Source organism: Hetaerina americana, unplaced genomic scaffold (genome assembly GCF_022747635.1).
Source record: "Hetaerina americana unplaced genomic scaffold, ioHetAmer1.1.p SCAF_2, whole genome shotgun sequence".
NCBI lineage: Eukaryota > Metazoa > Arthropoda > Insecta > Odonata > Calopterygidae > Hetaerina > Hetaerina americana.
This window is the reverse complement of record NW_027286763.1, coordinates 78056868-78078266: the sequence shown is the minus strand read 5'-3', so window position 1 is coordinate 78078266 and position 21399 is coordinate 78056868. Positions and strand designations below refer to the sequence as shown.

Below are 21399 nucleotides of genomic sequence, written 5' to 3'. Positions count from 1 at the left end.
AATCCGTTCTGTGATTGTTCTCGTTAAGCATAACACTTGTTTAGTGAAACAACTTTTTACATTTAATGTAAAAAACGATACTGCATGCCATACTGCAAAAACTACTCTATGCACAAGGTTTATTCAAATAAAATTATGCATACGTTTTTTTGGATTGTGGATTACAATAATAAACCATGATCTTGAACAATGTATACATAATTATTGTATGGACCTTTTCATCTATCACAGAATGAAGCAACTGGGAATGCGAGCTCAATTTGTGAAAGCGACAATGAATCTAAATAAATTATTAACATTAATGATATGTACCTAATTCCTTTTTACTTGAAAGCTGTCTAGATATATTTGTTTTTGCTGATGCTCCAAAATTTGGAAAAAGTACAACTCAGAATGATCATTTATTAAATTTATGGTGCGTATTGCCACTGGGTGGCAAGGTGATGCCTCGTATGCATGGTACGATACAAAAGTTTCCCGTGACCTTCACATTTTTTAATCTTTATTAAAAAGAAATATGCAAGGAAAATTATGAAACCTACTCATCCTCCAATTCAACATTGTTCTCTTGAATGTCAATGATAACCATAAAACCATAAACACAGTAATCAACCCGAAGGTCGGTTTGGTAGGTGATGGTAGAGTTTACCCAGTACTAAGCCCTGTGAAAATCACACATCAAGGTAGGGGGGCCAGTTCCTTTCCCTGTGCCGGTTATGGTTTCCCTGGAAAATCTGGTACCCAAAAAATCCCATAGCTTGGGGGGAGCTGTAGGTGCCCAGAGTGCCTTGCCCGGCAATAGAACCAGGGCTACTCCGGTCAGTAGCCCAATGCTCTACCCCCTGGACTACCACGACCCACATTGTCATCGATAGTCATATATTTTCTATTTCAGGGCTACTATTACCACTAGAAGAGTTACTGTACTTCCTTTGTTCCAGAGGGTTCTTACTAAATTACAGTAGTTACCCTACCCTGAGTGATATACTACACTTCCTGTAAGGAAATCGGGTAACAATGGATGAAATATCCATTATTTATTTCAAGTCATTATTTTTGGGAACATAGATACATGAGAAAACAATTCAGTTAAATGTAAGCATCCTACTGAATGGCCTTCCTTGCAGTTGTGCTCTTACCAGGCATTGTCCACTTCCTCTTTTCACCATCGAACATTTGGCATTCTACATCCACATTCATTGATTGATTACTGAACAGGTAATTATAGCTTTCTTCAGTAATACTATAATATCTGTAACTGACCTGAGGGGCTATATTTTCATGGCAACTCTATACAGAGTCCCAATGACGTGAATGATTTCAATTGACCTAATTATTCTAAGTAAACTCTGCATGGTGATAAACTTCGTCGAAATGGTTTCATAAATTGAAATTAAAAGACAACGATTGGCTCATTTTATCTTGTAACTTTAATAAAATAGACAAGGCTCATTGATGAGTCACAGTTACACATATTTTACAGCTTGACAAACAAAAGTGTTGGTGTGTTTCACCAACGTTAATAATGAGGAAATAGTGCCATTAAGTGAGACCTCAATTTAAGAAATTATAATTCATTAAACACAATATATGCTTGACAAAAAACTTTTTTAAATCAATTTTGTTTATTGCTTGCACTGCATTAATTATATTTATTTTATGCTAAAATATTTAAAACTATAAATATTCATACAGCAACATTTATTAGCTATGCCATTAACTTATTAATATAAAATTGTAGGCTTAATCTAGAAATATTCATAGAAATCACAGTAGCAATTTTTTTGAACATTTGCACAACATATAAGTCACAAAATCATCAACACCATTTTTATCACTTCAGTAAATGTTTCACATTTTACAGTTTTCTATAATGCACTGGGGTAAACAACTAGGTATAAAAACAAATTGGTGCCTTCCTACATGAAGATAATAAAATGATAACATTAAAAAAAATTTACTCGTTACAAAGCAAAATATTTTGTGTTTTGCAAGCCATGAGACGTTTTTGAAGAAATAATAGCACACAAACATTTTTCACTTCTTTGAAAATTATGAAACCATAATTTTAATTTTTTTATTTGAGTTTTCTTTTTCAACAACAAAAAACTAATTTAGGAGTTAAATGTAAAAAGGAAGATTTGGAATGAATTTTTCACAATAAAATGCATGGGGGGACGTGAAATTTGGATGGCAGAAGAGTAAAATAGGGAGTGAGAGTGAATATTTAAAATGGAGCAAGGCAACATATCAAATAATCTTTAAAATAATCTACACAATTGGATCCCTTTTTAACCTGAATGGAAATTGGTTCCCACATTAACTTGTTTTAATTAATAAAAATAGATTTCCAACTTACATGAAGCAACAGTAACACCATGTTGAATATACTGATTTTCACATTTCAAATTATGTGTGTTTTTTCTTTCACCTCCATAACATTCTATTGTATAATAAATTTAACAACTACTGCTACTGGGCATAAAAACAACAAATTTTTAGAAAAAATAACAGGAAAACATATATGAATGCAATTTGTTTGGTAATCGCTGTACACACTAACTGTACAAACAATTTATAACAATATATCATCAGTTATCATACATATATTATTATTGCTTAAACTGATGATTTCATCAGTTTAAGCAAGGTTGTGAGTTATTTCAAATTTTCTGTTCAGAATCGATGCCGCCTTCTTCCTCTATGTCCAAAAGCAACGTTCAATACATCATTGACAGGGCCTCGGAGGGCATCTGGAAAATAGCCACTCTTTGCCATTCGATGATCAATCTTATCCTGAAATTTGGACACAGTTTGAGGTAAGCACATTCTGTTGCCAAAAATTCTGCTTAACTAGATTGTTAGAGATAAGAGGTAATTGCAACATTACTTATGGAACAATGAGATGAAAAAATTTAATTTTCCAAATCTAATGGTGTATCATTATTGTGTATGCTTACAACTAGTAAGAATGTTTCTACTGATACTTACAGCTCATATGTCTCAAAGAGTACAATTTCAAACATTAATTTCATTAAATTGAAGGCTCGATAATGAATACTTACTTGTACTCTCAAGTATTTGGATTACATTTTTCCCAAAGCATGAAGAGGTTAAGACTAAACATTACCGAGTAATTACAAAATGAGATCAAGCAATATCTAATGATGATATATGAATAAAATTATTAAATGTTATCTTGCCAGCTTATTAAAAAAGAGTTGCATGTAAAGGGAAGCTAAAAAAACTTCCATGTCAGCTAAAGAGCCAGGGAACTTGGTTTAAAAAATTTGTGTCAGGAAAAAGTGATATTACACATACCTTAAGGAAGCATAATGCCACAATTGCAGCTTTCATTTTGACCTCCAAGTCTAAGGGAAAAACAATCTTCACTCTTCTCGCATCTGCGGAATCATCCCTATCCCCAAAAGTGGACTGAGCCTCATCAGCAGCTTCTCCTACTTCCTCATCCACATCCCAAAATATATCAGCCACAGCTGTGTCAGGTGATACTGCAGAGTACACCTGTGAACAATTAAAATGAAAGAGGTTAACTGAATGACTATTACTATACCCTACTCTCCAGATTTTATAAACCATAACAGTTAATAAGGTGGAAAGAAATTTATAGCAATGTAATAATAAGTTTTATATATTTCCAAGGTCATATACATTGTGGCCACGAATTCTACATCTGTATAATTAAATAAAATATAAAACCAAAAATAAAAATAAATGCCTTTGCAGCAATGACGAAAAAAGTTGAAATGAACATTTGAATTTTGAGTTTTATCATTCTATTAAATAGAGGTTTTACTCCATTACACTATTAATGAACATGTGATGTGTTTTACCTTGATCTGGACTGCCTGGGTATTCATGACTGATGGTGCAGGAACAACAAAAACAGGCTGGCCAAGAACATTGCATATCGTGTACTTCATTCCAGCATTTGGTACAGCTGACTGGCTTGAATCTGTTGTTGGTGACTGTTCCGCATATTCCTCAGCTCTGATAGTAGCAAGAGACACTCTTGAGGGACATTCTAGACTGGCATACTGTGAAATTCAAAAGTAAATAGCTCATTTTACCATCATGCCTTCAAAAATGAGAAATTATGTTATCATATTGTGTGTGAACAGGCCCATTGTTAAAAAACTAATGTGAAAAATATGAAATTTAACATTAAAAATTCTAATTAAAAATGCAAAGCGTATTATATCTTGGAAATACATAATTAGTTACGGAGAAGGATACCCACTATTATTTCCAATTTTTGACAAGAAAAGTAAAAATTTAACAGAGTATGACAATAATGAATAACTCATTGTAGCACTTTTCCACTTGATAAAAGGCACTTATCAAATGGAAAAGTGCTTCAATCAGTTATTCATTATGTTCGACTTCCACCGCATCATGCCTGAAGCAACTCAATTTGAGAGTATGACGAGATGGAGTTAAAAACATAGACGTGTCATGCTTTCTGGAATTATGTACAGCCAAAATCCCTTTAAAATCTTAAAACTACACACAAACTTACTAAAGATACAAACATACCATATAACATTCTCTTAGTAATAGTAATGAAATTTCTGCAGTTCTACCAAAATTCACTCGATTGTTGTAAATTCCCAAAATAATAAAAATTTTCTATTACGATCAACATTTATCGCCTCCTCCTTGAGCAGGGGCAAGAAACCCTTTCATACACACTCACAGAAAGTGATATTCTATAAAATTATCAATGTACCCCACATTTGTTCAAAATGAATTAAAATGAAAAGATCACACATTTAATTATATTTTGGTAACAAAGCTTTTTTACTTTCATGCATCTTACATATAGGGAATGGCATATTCCTTTTCCTGATATAATAATGTTGATGTAAAAATTTACATTCTCAACACCAAAACTGCTCATCTTAATTGCAAAAATAAATCATGAGTTTTTAATGGGAAATGAATAAATTATGGTTAATAAGAATGTGAGATTCATCCTCAGTATATCCATATCTTTAATTTCACCCTAAATTAATATTACACAAAGTTTTTTTTTAAAAACTCACCATGGAATTATCTGCTGCTTGTGTGAAAGCCAACTGTCCAACAACTGCAGTCCGGGTAGAATCATACAACTGGAAATCTTTGGGGCGGTGATGACCCCTGCGAACACTTCGAGCATATAATACAGCTCCACCATCTTTGTTGGTAACTTTGTACCTACGCCCTGGTTAAAATTAAAATTCTTATTTTCAATCATGACATAATGAGACTGAAGTACAAAGACAATAAATCCATAAGAGAAACATGCCTTGATTTACAAGAGGATATGTTTTTTCTACCCATTTCTTGCTTGCATACGTTGTCTTAACAAATGTAATGTTGAAAACAGTAAAAGATGGGCAACATTAGGCAAGTGAATACATATTTAGATGTTTATAGATGTGAAATCATAACAGGTTATTTGAGATATGTCGTTACGTAATGTGAGGAAGTAATTCATTTCATTTTATAGACACAAAAATGTCCAATTTTAGCAATAGCGCCAATTTATTAGGGGACATATGACAATACATAGAATAAGAGATGCATGCATACAAACATAAACAAGCAAAATTATAGCAAAATATTAACAAATGTTGAAAAAGAGGGTACTAATTATAGATTGGAGAAATTAGATATAGGCTTGGGTTTGTAAGAACAAATAAATCACAGATAATTGTTGCATGATTGTCTCTTTTTTTGAATCATGCAAGTAGATGTCATATTACCTTTTCCCCTTTCATAGTTGCCTCTCAAAAACAAAGTGTCTAAGATGATAAGTGGCTGCAATCCAGGAGGTAATACCAAAGGAGGTGATGGTAATATTCCGGGTCCTGAAACTGATAACATGAATTCCTTAATCACCAAAATCACTCCACTTCATTTCAATTCTATACCTGTACTTGGGGACCTCAATGTTACTATTCCACTGTGCTGTTGTAATAAGTAAGGTGCTTTGCCATAGATAAAAACATTGCTATTTTGGTCTACAATAAGAATTTTCGTATGCCCATTGACACAGTTTACCTTCATGTCATTGAGGAAGTGTAGGACCTCATCTTTTACCTTGTCATCGTTGCTTGTTATAAGTGACAAAATCTGGGTGTTCCACTTCATACCTGAGATCAAACAGCAATCATGCGAGTGTTGGCATTCCTCTTCGCCCAAGCCATCCACATTCAAGTAAACAACGTGCCAGCAAAATTTTAGCAACTAATTTTAGCTTCAGGATCAAAATGGGATATTTCCATTCGGCTTCATGGCTCCTGTGACTACAATAAATGCTGACAGGTATTTTGAGAACCTTAAAGAACTCAGTCTGGTGATTCAGAACCGAAGAAGAGGAATGTTGAGCAAGGGAATAAGCCTTCTCTACAACAATGCTGGACCCCACATCACCCATCAAACCATTACCCTCCCGCTACAGTTTGGATGTGACATGATCAACCCGGTGGCGGCGGGGTAACGTCCTCGTCTGCCATTCCAAGGGTCGCGGGTTCGATTCCCGCCTGGGTGAGTTTCCCTCCATCTAGGGCTTGGGTGTTTGTAAATGTGTCCATTGTTATCGTTGTTAATAGTTCGATGTAAAGGCCAAAATGTGCTGTTTTCGGACTTATACTGAATAAATAAATAAATAAATAAATAAAAACCACCCACACTTCAGTCTGAACTTGTCACCTAGTGACCACCATTTGTTTCCTAAGCTGAAACATGAGGTTCAATGCTTCCTCAACAACACTACAGTGAACTAGAATGCATAGGCATACAAACATTGCCCCAGTGCCTACAAAATGCAATTGACCAAAACCGCAATTATGTAGAAAAATGAAGGAATGTTCAAGCTTAAAAATGATACATCACTAATTGAAAATAAACCTTTCTTTCATTTTCTAAAAAAATTGAAGACCTACATTTTGGGATTACACTTATGTACATAATCAAGAATCATAGGTTATTACAACTGAAAAATTGAAAATCCTACAACTGATAATGGTTTACCTGTAAATGTTGGCTGACTCATAATGTACAATAAATGCAACTTTAAACAATTGCTTCTGTACAATTTAAATTAATGCCTGATACGCATTGTTACCCAATGGCACAAGAAGAAAGGAATAAATTCATCAACTGGGGAAAAATAAAATCCAAATATCACCATCATAAATTGAGTAGCTTCAGGCGTGATGTGGTGGAAGTCGAACATAATGAATAACTGATTGTAGCACTTTTCCACTTGATAAAAATATTTTATCAAGTGGAAAAGTGCTACGATCAGTTATTCATCATATCACCATCATATATTGAACTCTTCGAAAAGTTAAACCTACAGTGGCACACCAATAAACTTTGCTCAGAAAGGTTAAGTGGGCAAAATTTACAGCACTGGTGGCCTACTGGAAATCCACATACATTTTCCTTAGAGTAGTAGGACTGAATAATTACCAGAGGAAGGTCCAGCCTCTGACATCATGCTTCCTTTCCAGCCAGCTTCCTCAGCTTTCAAACGATTCCTTTCCTCCTGACTTTGAGGCTCAGGGGAAACAGCACATGCAGAATCCTGCCCTCCTCTCTGATTTCTACTTCGTGGAGCAGGAATTGGTGGGGTTTCTATGGCATGAAGAAATTCAGCACATTACACACTAATTCTATCTCAGAAGTTATTTAATACCAAGGTTTAAATGCCATAAGTCACTCATTACTCATTGGTAAATATCATTACAATAAAACAACAAATAATAAAAAATAGGATTAAAATTTCCCCTAAATATGGTAGGTGAACAAAAGAGAATTTTAACTAGGAAGTAAAGGAAGAAATAACTTTGGCGACAATACTAACTCAGAATTCATTTCCCTCTGCAAAGCTTGCATTGATATAGTACTAGGTGGGAATGAAAATAAAAACAAAAATTGACAACTTGGTGATTTATAAGAAGGATTTCAGGATAACTTTTGACTCATCCTCATCTTTGCCCCAGTACATTTCTCATGCAGTTATTTTCTGTGAATGTGTTCCTGGGCTTTATGTAGATTAATAAAGAGTTTCAAGGCAAACCAATCACACAAATGTTCAAATCCACATTTAAAGTTCGAAGAAACAATATTATGTCGCATCCAAAATGATATAAATTAAGTGGGACGGGATTTCCCGACTACCTCCAGATGGTTCGCCGCTTGGCTGCAGCAAATCTGTCCTCCACCCAGCCTCCTCAGCCTTCTTCTTCTTCCTCTCCTCTGCATCCTCTTCAGGAGTATTTTTGGGGACCGCACTGGCATTATCTTCAGCAGTCTCAGGCTGTCCTTCAGTTGAAGGAGATGGGGCATTTGGTAAAGAGCTTCCCATTGCCTCTGATAGAAGAACAATAAACAATAGAAGTTTAAATCTTGGCAAGTGACACCTCTGACCTCTTGTCTTTTGGAGTAGGCTACTAATAATTAAGCTTATGTTAAATAACCATGGACCATTAGAATGCTCAATGCATTGAACTCATCATATTATTAGAAATACTATCATTGTACACACCTTTCCCCTAATAAAACATGACACACTCATCATATTTAAGTGAAAAAATTTCTGATTTTTAGGATCTCCAGTAACCATAATGGAAAATGGTCATATTTAGGCAGAGACACATTGGAAAGGGAAAAGCTTCCAAAGGTAGAAAAATACAAATTAGGATATTTTATTGGTGCAACAAATGTGAATGATGTTCATGATGTCAAATTCCCACATTCATCTCAATGTCTTGTAGCAAAACACAACCTGTACAGAGGATTTAAAATGACAGGGTGGGTTTTTTAATTTGAGTAATTATATTTCAACAATTTATTTAGTATGGTAATCATAACATTACTTTAGCTACTGAAGAGGAGGTGGGAAAAGGTAATGAATTGGGCCTTTCCCAATTCCTTAATCCATTTTCTCTTTGTCGTATGATTGACTAAAGATACCATTTCCCTTGCTAGAGCACCTATTTATTTACAAAAACATAAATTACCTTGGATCATTTCAGCAAAAGCAGAGTACAACCTAAATATGTAAAATGCATTATGCTACATTCCACATGTCCCTGAAACATGACCTCCATGCATTTTATACAGTAAGTCAGCAAATAATTAGAATGATCATAAGTATAATGCCTTTGTGCTAACAATCCAAAGATGCATACATCGTACACACAGAAACATGTATGAAAAGGAAGAAGAGGACATCCTCTCCAAATTGATATGTCCGAGAGAAAAGTGAGAGCATGAAGTTATTCAAGGGAAAATGTCAAAATCAAAGTGTGTATAATGTATTGCAATCAGAAGATTTTCACATTTCAAGCATGAAAACGTAGATGCATATTACGTTGGATGAACATTATAATAAAAATATTATGGCAGGAACTAATATTCACTTACACCCATTAACGCCACATTTAACAAATTTCATACTCCATAATGCAACAATTTCAAAGTGTAAAAGTCATTCCCCTAAGGGTAAAAATCATTTCCAAGATATTCAGGTTTAAATCCTACTTAGGGTGAATGATTTTTTACCCTTTGAAATTGTTACGCATATCAGCTGATGACGCCGTTAAAGTTACTATTGAGGCATCTCCTGAAGTTCTTTAGAGCTTATATTTTATCATTTTGCATTTACTACAGGTAAATCTTTTAAGGAATCATTAAATATTTGCACTAAATTTGTTTGATTCAACCAAAAACCTTTTCCATTAATAAGAAAATGAAAGAACAGCAGCTTACCTTCATAAGAGGGGGGCTGTTCTTCAGGATTTCCAGACATAACTCAAGCTCTTCAAAAAATCTGAAAAATTTTAGAGTTCACTGAAACAAACACTTCAAAACAACATGCTGCACAGTGAAATCACTGACATTAAAACTGGAAATGAAAAACTAAGTACATATTGCATAAAAGGCATACATTAATATTCCCTCATTGAAAGATTATCATGACATTATGAAGTTAGAGAAATTGGAGATTTTTGCAAGCAAAACCTTTTACAAAAAAACTATCTTTTAGTTGTGGCTCAAAATGATACTCATAAAGCTCACATTAAAACAGTCATGTATTTAAAATCCAACAGATTTTATTTTTGTGGCACAATTGTCTCATATATTCCTGGGTAATGAAGAAATTACATACAAAAATACCATGCATTGAGATCAACTTTTCACATATGATATACAGCAAAATTTAGCTAGTCAAATCATCCTTCCTGTACCATAGAAACAAAAAGGAATGCAAATAATTGTGATATCGGTGGTCTGAGGTTTATAATTTTACAACTAAATAATTTGTTAAAAAGGAATTATATTCACAGTATGTGCCATAACGTATTAGTCCTCATAAAACACACACAATAATTATTTTAAAACTTTTTCCATTTAGATGAATTAAAATGAGATCAGTCGCATATTTATCTTATCTCCATCATAGAAGGGCAATATATTTCAGAAAACGATGTCAGAATTTTTTATAGTAATGGAATTTTTCAAGAACACCATTTGATCTATGCGCTTATGCGTTATTACAGGGTTGCTACAGTCCTGGATTTGAAAATTGTTTCATTTAATGGATTTGTAGGAAAATTTTCTAGCCAAAAGTGTCAAGAAAAGCAACTAAAACAGTAGAAATACGTCCCTCTAAAGGTCTTAAACAGTGGAGAATTACTACTAATATTACAAATGCATGTGGGTCGCGGTAGTAGAGGGGGTAGAGCATTGGACTGCAGACCGGAGGGTGCCGGGTTCGATTCCCAGGGAAGGATTCTGGGCACCTGCAGCTCCACCCAAGCTATGTGATTTTTCGGGTACCAGGTCTTCCTGGGAAACCATAACTGGCACAGGGAAAGGAACTGGCCCCTCTACCCTGATGTGTGAATTTCACATGCCGTCGGCCTTAGTACTGAGTGAACTCTACCATCACCTACCAAACCGACCTTTGGGTTGATTACTGTGTTTATGGTTATTACTAATGCGCAATTACCACACACAAGTTCCAGAAGAATGCTATAAAACTTGATGACTACATACTGACTTATTTTTAACTAGGCTGGACCTATATATTTGTTTTTTTTTACTGATACGATCCTATACCAACATTTCCATAACTGTTGATCAGATAGTACTGGTATCGCTAGTGGGCTATACAGTAATTTTAAGCCTTTGAAAATAAATTACTAACTTTCTCAAGTGTAATGTCCATATTTCCGAATGATGACATTCGACCATACTGGTATCTTCAGTGATATGGCCAGCAGAAGCTAAGTTGGTGAGAACCAGTACACTTCCTGCCTTCCTATCCTCCACTCCTTCCACTATGCACTCCAAGGTAAGTAGAAAGGCAAGCAGATGAGCATGCGGGTTTAGGTTAGGATGCTGATGTGCATGTAACATGGTGTTATGCTCCAGCAGGCCTAAACATATATACGAATTCTACTTCAATAGATTTTCTTTTGCAGTTATTGTATATTTTAGAAAGGTATGACATGCTCTGTTTTTAATAGATGGCCCTCTTTTAACCGAAGTGAACAACATGGAGAGATCGAGGAATGGCAGGGACAAAAGGGACCGTCGTTTTCTCACATATTAAAAAATTAAGTGTCAAAACTAATTATGGGATCAAAACTAACCTGTATTCCCAAAGTGGAATTACTTTTTTCATTTAACCTTAAATTGTCCTTTTTTCATGAAATTTTGAATCTTGACTAACCTTGATTTTCTGAACTGATCACCATACAAAAGAGAGCATTTAAATAATTATTAAATGGGATGTGAGGGGAGAAGAAATCACTAAACAGGCCAAGGTCGGGTGTTACTTTGAGGAGGCTGAGCGACTTTAGGCTGGGAGTGAGGTGAACATTGATTAAAGGAAAATGAGTACATGCTTGTTGAAAAACTCAGGTCTCATACTTCCCACAATTTTGGCTAAACATTTTTTGCATTTTCAAAAGTGCCCTTACTCTATCCCCTCATCTTGAATAATTATCAGTACTATTTTCAACATATAAAACATGACAATTTCATTGTAAGAATGAAAAATAAATAAAAAGCTCATTTTTTTCACTTATTAGTAGTTTTTTAGAGGAGGCGACCAACAGCAGAGGGCATTTGAGCCATTAGGGATGGACAAGAAAGGATTAAGGCTGGAGAGAAACCCAGCATTGGCATTAGCCTACTCCTAACAAGAGGCACCAAAGGGTCCGCAGTTGAATGTCCCATCCGACGGACGGCAAACTAACCCTAAGTGCCCTCCACAAAGCACCTCAAGTAGGGATCGTGATACCATTGAAAAAGTATCTGCTGCCCCCTGGATTCAAACCTGGGCCCTCTGGGTGGGAAGTACCCTGGGCATTACAGTACATTAGCCATCGCACCATCACGATCCCTTTTTCACTTATACTGCTGCTGCCATTGTGAAAGACTATAATTGAATAACTTTAAGAGCACCATTACAAATATTGATAATTTCATTGAGTGCCATCCATATGCTGATAAAAGAAAAACTGCAAAAGAGATGTTTGCGCAAAGTGGATTCCCAAAAATGATCATATCCAAACAACAGGACATTCATGGGCAGGTTTGCTAGCAGTTTAAGTTGATGTTATGGGAAGATGACGAGTTTCTTTCAAAGGCTACCACTGCAGATGATTCTTGGCTAGATCACCCTGACTGTAAACAACAAAGCTCAGAGAGCAAATCACTGGAATTAGCAGATACTATGAAATATCAGTACCTGTATTTGATACATATTGGCTATCCCTAAGTTTTCGTCAACTATTAAATCTAATTGGTTATGTAATAATCATGCGATTTAGGGTGGTTTATTTGAATTATACGCTCCCATTCTTAAAATTTCAAGATATGTATGAATTTTAGGAATTTTCTAACTTTTCTTATAAATATATATTCTAAGCCTATACCAACCCTGTTTAAATTAGAGAGTGATCTCATTTTTACTGTTAGTGTTAAGGCAAGGTGACAAAGCAGTGAAATAAGAAATAATAAACAAGAAATTATGAAACTAAGAAATGTTATATGTTAAAAGGAAAAATCTGACTACCCATAAATTCTCTTCATGCAAGAGTAAGAGTACAGTGACCAATATTCCAACAATGATATTTAAGAAATGTTTACATCATCAAAACCAAAACCATCTTGGATTATTGGTGGTATAATTTAAGCAAACCCTCACATAGGGCTAATTCATAAGGTAGTTTCATCAAGATGTACATTTTTTATCTTTCTCTATCCAATTTCACTAAACATGGTTGACTGAAAGAAATTTCCAGGCATGAATAATCCACAATGCAGATAACCTTCCTAGGGATTGGAGGGACCTCATTATAATTGCATAGCCATAAAATACAAGAGATTAGGTCTAAAATACAAAATCCAGAACAAACAAGGCTTGTATTTCTGAGAAACGCGACCCCTTCACTATAAGAGGGTTAAGCACACATTATCAGAATAACAGGTTGCCCACACATGACATGGTATCTCTATAAAATATATACTAAAACTGAATTAAGCTGGAGAAAAAATTAGATTTCTATTCACTCTAATTCCTGGCCAGCTATACTTATATGCAAACTAGATTTTGTTTATCCAGAAAGTAATAGTTCAATCCTATAACTCTTACCTGGCTAAGAATAGAACAAGAAATGGCCAGTTAATTTAAGTTAAACATTCCTCTACTGCTCTTAGAATGCCAGAAGATATAAATATCTCAACTGAACATGGGGATTCACTTCAGGTCAGCCAACACCAACATGCTGCAGTTCATTATAATTACACCTGGTGCATGGTAGTAGGCCATAATGTAAACCAAAGCCCAAGTATTCCATAGCTTCCTTAGGAATGTACCTAAAATTACCCAAAAGACCAAATGAAAACCAGAATATGAGCAACCAAGGGAGAACATTCAGGTAGTGTGGATTTTAACATTAACTAGTATGCAACAGTAATAAACATCTTGACTTCCACCAATCCTAAAATGAATCATGAAAACTTATGAATAAATATAAATATTTCACACTATAGTACATGTTATCTTGCACTTACTGAGGCATGATTATTAATGCAAAGGTCACAACATATAATTTGCAAGAGTGTTTTGATATAGAAGTACAGAAAAAGTAAGGATTAATGACAGAGTTAAGCATATTTGGTAATAAACAGGGTGCGGCAACATAACTTCCTTATTAAAAATCATTTGCAATTTGGAATTTTGCAAAAAGGAATTTATGTTGCTGCACCCTGTATATCATGTATATAGCGCCTAAAAATTAATACTATCTGATAAAACAATTCCCTGTTTGAGGTAGTCCCAGGACTATGCCGACAATTAAAGGTGGAAGACCATTATATCTCTGCAACTTCATCCATATTTTAATGAAAAATACTATATAATTAAAATGTATTTAAACTATTAACATAAGAATAAAATAAGAAGTTTTATTCCTGCAAGGAAAAACTAATCCACTTCTTTGAACAAAGATTCATAATTTTTCCAGTTAAGTAGAAACATGTAAGTAACTGCTTTTTTAACTCCATAAAATGTTTGGCATACTGAGTAAATGCATCATTGCAAAATTTACTCAATGATGCAACTTCGAGGATATGCACATAATTTTGACCAATCCAGAATGAATTCATGCTTCATTAGCAAAGAGGTAGACACTAATGAAGTCCCTTGGATGTAAATGCCATTGGCAGAAAGATATTAAGTATCTCAGAATTCTATCACAGTTTTTGTGTATTTTATAAATCCTTTAAGTACTGTGCACTCTCATCAAAATATTCATATAGGGCACAGTTAAATTTTTCAATGAATTAATATGGGTGCTTGGTGCCTTGACTACTAAAGGCCCTGGATGATATCTAGAATAATAATAAGAATGGTATCAGGGCAAATTAATTTGAGAGAAAATATTAAGTCAATCTACTACACAAATAATTCTATTAAAGAGTTTTTGCAAGTTCAACATTATGACATATCAATGCAGAAGAAACAAACCAATTTCCTGGAAACAATTGGAGCTCTCTTGGACAGAAAATTAGAACAAACACATATCAGTATTGCTGGTGTAATAGGACATCAGCTTGGGACATGGCTGCCAAAAAATTAGGGCTCTATTCAATACCTGCACCAATATTCATCTTTTGCTGGGTCCAACCCCTAGTGAAGCTTGGTGGCTCAAATACAAGGCCCCCAACCTGACTTGTTACATCAGTACAGCATAGAATATGGTGATTATTTTGCAATGTCAGTTTGTTCACATGAAAATATTTTAGTCAATAGTGAGTGGATGAGACTGGGTAATGAATAGCAGCTTACATTGTTCACAAAGGACATAGAAAGGTTGCACATGAGTAAAAGAGACCGAATAGTCATTAGAAACATTTTGAATTAGTGAAATATGCAAAGAAACATCAATAAAGAATTATTTCTATTGATATTTTTCATCTACTCAAGTTTTGGCAGTATATCATAAGCTTGAACTCTTTGAATTGCTTCTGCGGATGAATCTGCATTGCTTTGAGGTAAAATGGTACAGAATATGCTCACATTTTTTTCAGACACATTACAATAACGGAGAGATATTAAAAACTCAAATCTTATATGAACCAAATATAAAGAGCAATCATTTGGCAATTGCTGTCGTAAACTTCTATAAAGATTATGTTATGAAAAATTTACTTAAAGCTTTCATCTCAAAATGTTATATAATGTTGAAACAAAAAACTGCGAACAAATAACAATGTAACGAAATTTGCCAATATTACGTCCGCTTGAGAAATGATTGCAAAAAATTATTCAAAATATCGAGATACTAAATTAATTAATTAAATTATACCCCTTTATTAACACGCCAGTTGACAACGGATCTGCCAAATTAATGTAAAAAAAATCCAAAAATTCTTTTCATAACGATCACATACATTCCAACCAATATATACACTGCATGGCAGCACACTTTCATCAAACAAGGCTCTTGCTTAAGGTCATAATTTGGGCTCCTACTTTGAGCCAGCTACATAACCTATCCCAGCAATGCTCTAGGTACCAGAAGTTTACCAACACAAATGGGAATGGATTGCATTGCATGGGCATGCATTAATTACTTTTATTAGGTAAAACATATGAACTCAGGAGAAATCTTAAAAAGCCCTAATGTTATTACCATTTTGGGACCTTAACAGACTGACCATATTACTACCAGACCTAGGGTTTTTGAGAATATAATTGTAATGGCTTTAATGCTGAATGATTCATAATATAACACTACGCGAATTCCCAAGAAAGACTATTTCCATGGATAAAAACGATAAAACATATGGGAGGGGGGGGGTTGACGTAAAGAAGGCAGAGTTTGAAGGTGCCACGAAGCGTCAATTGGTGCTATCTGTTGTAGCTTCGCAACAATCGAGGGGGAAGGTACCTAGAGAAATAGGTACCATTCTCCCGATACATTTTGTATTGCAAACAATCCTTTCATTGAAATGCCACCAACTTTCCAGCAATTAGTCTAGTAGGTGAGACACCAGGAAGCTGAAGTCTCATGTCCAACATTATTGCGAAATAATCAGCCAATAACCACTTATTGCCTCAATTTAATTACCAAAACAGTTCCCAACTTCAAATTTGTTACATAATTCTAAAATACCAAAACTTTAGCCAATATAGCCCACCAACAATGGAAGTAAATAATACTGAAATTATACACGTCATAACCTTTAAAGACACGGAAAATAAAACATTTTGTTATACCTTCAGCATTGACGAGGCAATAATCGCTGCGACTGACATGTCATCTCGAAACATTATGTAAATATATATTTGGGAGTTGGATGTTACCAGAGAGCACGACAAATTGTCTCCTCTAATGTGTCTCCATAATCTAACCTTGCGTTTCAATTTCACTTACCGTGCAAAAAGTCACTTGTAAGGTATACGACACGTAACAGAACGCCCGTTTAAAAAAACTTAATACAGTGCAATATCCTAATCGTGTCTCTTTTCCAAAAAACGCGCTGTCACTGTTGTCATCACCTTAAACGCACATTCCTGAAACTATCAACTTTTACGAACCAATCAAGCAACAGAACGTTGTGGCACATTTTCTACATTCTTTTGTCAACAAAACAAAATGAGGGTCATTTACAAGGGCGGGTAGACAAACTAACTTAACTGATATTCGCCCAACGAGAGCTGGCCCACGAGTACTTAGCGGATTTTTCAGTCATACTAAAATATACATTTTTGCATGAAGTAACTAAGTAAATCTCCTAAACCATAGCATTTATCTCACTACATTGGACATAATATACTTACTGCAATCACTGCCAATTGCAATACCGATATTAATTACGTAGTATATGATGTACGGCCCTATAAGGATAACTAAACTAAAGTTAGCCCAAGCGGTAAGTCGCCTTTTACAGGAAAATCTTTCGAGACAATATCTCCGAACCTAGTACATTTTTTTCTTACAATTTGGCATAAACACTAATCACAACTTACTCTATCTGCATGGATTCGTTTACCCCATGCTCATTGCCTAGTTGACGATCCAGATCCCACTATTCATCACCAGAGTCGTCCTTTCACACCAAAAAGCAGGAAGTACTTAAGAATATCTCCTGAACTAGAACATTTTTTCTTAGAAGTTGACCAAGTGTTTGTGTTGATTTGTGGTGAACTTTCAGAGTGTTAGTTTAAGAATTAAGTTTCATTAGAAAATTCACGGGAGGATCTAAACTGAGGGAAAATGAGGGTACCTTTACCAATGAGGTATTCACAGCGGCCATACATGGGTTTTATGACAATAATTAAAAGAAATGCTCATGGAACTGGTCTCAATAGGTTTAACTTTACTGATTTATCACCTATTTACCATACCAAAAAAGGTTACTGTTCTCCATTGCAGATCAAAACGAATGATTATATTGCCAATACCTCTCGTACCTCAGAATTATTTTATTATAATCTCAAGGAGTTATACCAGTTAATTTCTATTACTATGATAGATAGGATATAAAATAGCAGAAAATAATGGTACAGGACTATGTGTCTTAGGTTTTCAAAATGGATAAAAAAGAAAGGCTGATTTCGTCAGCAGTATGGGGACAGGTTATGCTACTGGAAGAAATGTCTACTAACAAGTGGAAACAATGCCATAGAAGTAAGGAAACTTAATTAACTCTGGTGCATGGTTTTATAATTGGTTTTGAGGCACTCAGAACAACAGAGATAACTATTGAAATCTATAACAAAAGAAGTGATAACCTCATTGAATGCAGTTTCAGACAAGCCTCTTGAAGACGGTCAAGGTTCAAAAGGCAACAATTGGGGATGAACAGATTTTTTAAGTTCAAGTCTTAATGTAGTCACAGGTCTTATTTTTAAATACTCTTTGGCAGATTGTTTTGCATAACTGGCACTGTGTGATGAGATCCTTTCTTTAATAGAGGTAGTAGTTGATGTCTCCTTTCCACGGCGTGTCACGTGAACAGTGGAATGAGGTGAAAACAACCATCCCACTCTTTGTAACCAAGGTAGGGAACAAATGATGGATGTATGCACTTGCCAGGATCAATAATTTCAGTTAATAAAATGGCAGTGACCTTTGAAGGGCCCCTGATGGAAGCATTTACCGGCACTTTCATGGACCTGTTTTGCAGAACATGGAATGCCATAATTGCTGCTGTTAGTTAGTTTATTATGATATTAGTTTGCTTATGATTAAAAACTGTGGTTATTAAGATTATGTGAGCATTAATTAAGGGAAACCGAAGAAAACAATTCTTTAATTCTATCAATTCATACGTAAGCTCACTCCCAATTCTTATGAAACCCTTTTAAAGTCATATTTTTGTTATTTATTGAAGTGAGTTTCAAGCAAGTGAAAAACAGTGGATTAATAACATTCACTGAATAACTTTAGGGTGTTATCCTCATGTTAATAAGTCAAAAAATTCATTATCACCTTGAATATTATCCATAATCTACTAGTTAAGGTGGCTGTGAATGGACACAAGCTACAAAAGGGTACAGCGACAATTCCCTTGCCTCTTCTAACAATACACAATGGGGCATCAAATGCGTACTAAGTAGGTCATTCAATAACTAAACAACAGGCATTAACATCATAATTGGGCTCATTTACTTACATGTGTGTCAGGGCATGTACAATGAGACCCAAGTCTGGATTCACTGGATGGTCACACGAATGCTCGTTTAATGACGCGCGCACATTTCTGGAGGGGCATGCATTTGCATCGTTGGCTGGTGGTCTTGGAGGCAGCTGTACGCACACTCGACACGCAAGCTTTCGGCGAGGAAGGGAGCGGTTAACTACAGGAATCCAGTGCGCTCCAGTCCAAAGCCCTGCGAAGATACGCGAAATGCGCACTTTCCGAATGAAATGGGCTATCAGTTCCCTCCGCCTCCTTTTCCATCGTCCCAATTCGATTTCACTCTCTCTTGTACGAAGTCTCCCACTCATTGAACCCCCCTAGCCTCCCCCGCCTTCCCCCCTTACTGGCCGACATGCACTTGGTCTCGCCAGTTCGCTTTGAGAGCAGGGATGAGCCAGCCGTTCGAAGCGGATGGACTCATCGCTATCCTGGACTTCGTGGAACCCGTGAGGGCATATCGTCGAGCTCCTCTAGAGAAGACTAAATGGTCGAAATCACGGCCAGCTCCATTTATATCATTGGTGAGTGGTGATTACATATGTAGCGGCCATGACGAGCCGGCGCGCCACTAGCCGCTCAGTTCGCTCGAGGCCCGCGAGAGGCCACCGGACGCCCGAGGGGCGACCGGAAGATAGTTCCGGCGTGCGCCGTGAAAGTGAAGAGGGAGGTCGCCTCGATAAAGGGAGAGAGTCTGCTACCGGACTTTGGCGACGGGAGATTGCATATAGGGAAGCCGAGCGGCCATTTTTGTGTACCATGCACGTGTGCAAATAAACGGATACGGGTGTAAAACGTGTGGGAGCTTTATTTCAACCCCCACTCTCTCCCCGGTCAACAACGCGCTATAAAGTGGTGACTCCGACGTGATCGCAGTTTTTTTTTTACGGGGAGTTAGTTTTTGTGAACCACGTGCTCGCGATGGAATCTCCAGCGGGAGCCGTCGCGGGGGAGGATTCCGGTGTTAGTGTGAATCGTGTGGCGTTGAAACTGCCGGCATTTTGGCCTGATAGACCAGCGCTATGGTTCGCGCAGCTTGAAATACAGTTCAGCCTCGCGGGCATTACGAGAGATGCCACTAAGTTTATGTACGCGGTGTCCCAGTTAGACAGTAGGTACGCCGTTGAGGTAGAAGATGTTATCACAAATCCCCCGTTGACCGACAAGTACGCAAAATTGAAGGCGGAGATTCTTCTCCGACTTTCCGCGTCTCAGGAAACCCGGATCCGGCAATTGTTGGAACATGAGGAGATCGGAGACCGGAAACCCTCCCAGTTCCTGCGCCATCTTCGGACGCTCGCCGGCTCATCCGTCACGGACGACTTCCTACGGTCGCTGTGGCTGGGTCGGCTACCGTCCAGCCATCAGACCATCCTAGCGACACAGGCCGGAGTGGAGCTAAACAGCGTCGCCCAACTGGCGGACAAAATCCACGAGGTGTCTCACCAGCCGCGCGTGGCCAGCACGGCGATGGCGCCGGACGTAGAGGCGCTCACGAGGAGGGTGGATGAGCTTACGCGGCAAGTGTCTTCCCTTACCAAATCCCTGGCAGAGGGGAATTCCCGGTCCCGACCCACGTCGCGCCGCAGTAATTCGAGGGGTAGGGGCCGTTCGGCCTCCCGCCATCCCACATGGTGCTGGTACCACGACCGATTCGGCCCGAAGGCGACGAAGTGCAGGGAGCCGTGTACATACGACGCGGAAAACTCGGGGGGCGATCGCTGATGGCGGCCAGCGACAAGTGCCCCGGCCCCTGCCGTCTCTTCGTCACCGACGCCCGGACAAAAGTCCAGTTTCTAGTGGACACGGGGTCGGACTTGTGTGTCTTCCCGCGCGCCCGTGTGAAAGGTAAGCCTGCGGCGACTACGTACGAATTGTTCGCGGCGAACGGGTCCACCATTAAAACGTACGGGTGGATGGTGTTGTCCCTTAATTTAGGCCTCCGTCGCGCATTTGAGTGGCGTTTTATCATCGCTGACGTTGACAGGCCCATTATCGGGGCAGATTGTTTGGCATTCCACGGGTTGCTGGTCGACATACGTCACCGGCGTCTTCTTGACGGTGTGACGTCGTTATCAGTTGCCGGCCGCGCTGTAGATAGTGTTGTACATAGCGTATGTGATAAATTTAAGTGTATAGGTGATGAGTGCCCAT

General features: G+C 37.0%; 2 protein-coding genes across 4 annotated transcripts; one reads left to right on the top strand and one right to left on the bottom strand.

Annotated features, from left to right (window-relative positions):
- Positions 1 to 1417: 1417 nt before the first annotated feature.
- On the bottom strand, positions 1418 to 17116 carry LOC139687619 (uncharacterized). Of its 3 annotated transcripts, none has more exons than XM_071584850.1 (9): positions 16977 to 17116; positions 9790 to 9850; positions 8197 to 8388; positions 7486 to 7650; positions 5772 to 5882; positions 5067 to 5227; positions 3855 to 4058; positions 3322 to 3525; positions 1418 to 2796 (listed from the first exon to the last, which is right to left on the bottom strand). In XM_071584850.1, the coding sequence occupies exons 2-9, from the start codon at positions 9827 to 9829 to the stop codon at positions 2677 to 2679; spliced, it is 1197 nt and encodes a 398-aa protein (XP_071440951.1). In that variant the 5' UTR covers positions 9830 to 9850; positions 16977 to 17116; the 3' UTR covers positions 1418 to 2676. The 3 variants fall into 3 exon arrangements, with proteins under 3 accessions (XP_071440951.1, XP_071440953.1, XP_071440952.1); XM_071584852.1 differs by lacking the exon at positions 16977 to 17116 and adding an exon at positions 13688 to 13883; XM_071584851.1 differs by lacking the exon at positions 16977 to 17116 and having other exon boundaries at positions 9790 to 9888.
- A 3050-nt stretch (positions 17117 to 20166) lies between these two features.
- LOC139688151 (uncharacterized) lies at positions 20167 to 20970 on the top strand. The gene has a single exon (XM_071585578.1). The coding sequence runs from the start codon at positions 20167 to 20169 to the stop codon at positions 20968 to 20970; it is 804 nt and encodes a 267-aa protein (XP_071441679.1).
- Positions 20971 to 21399: the final 429 nt, after the last annotated feature.

What these genes read in the sequence shown, in the direction of transcription:
- LOC139688151 (XM_071585578.1), top strand. Translation starts at nt 20,167, where the DNA reads ATGGAATCTCCAGCGGGAGCCGTCGCGGGGGAGGATTCCGGTGTTAGT.
- LOC139687619 (XM_071584850.1), bottom strand. Translation starts at nt 9,829, where the DNA reads ATGTCTGGAAATCCTGAAGAACAGCCCCCCTCTTATGAAG. An exon ending in AGAGGCTGGACCTTCCTCTG is followed by an intron (nt 5,883 to 7,485) that starts GTAATTATTCAG and finishes TCATGTTATCAG; the next exon opens with TTTCAGGACCCGGAATATTA. An exon ending in AAGCAGCAGATAATTCCATG is followed by an intron (nt 4,059 to 5,066) that starts GTGAGTTTTTAA and finishes TGAATTTCACAG; the next exon opens with TATGCCAGTCTAGAATGTCC.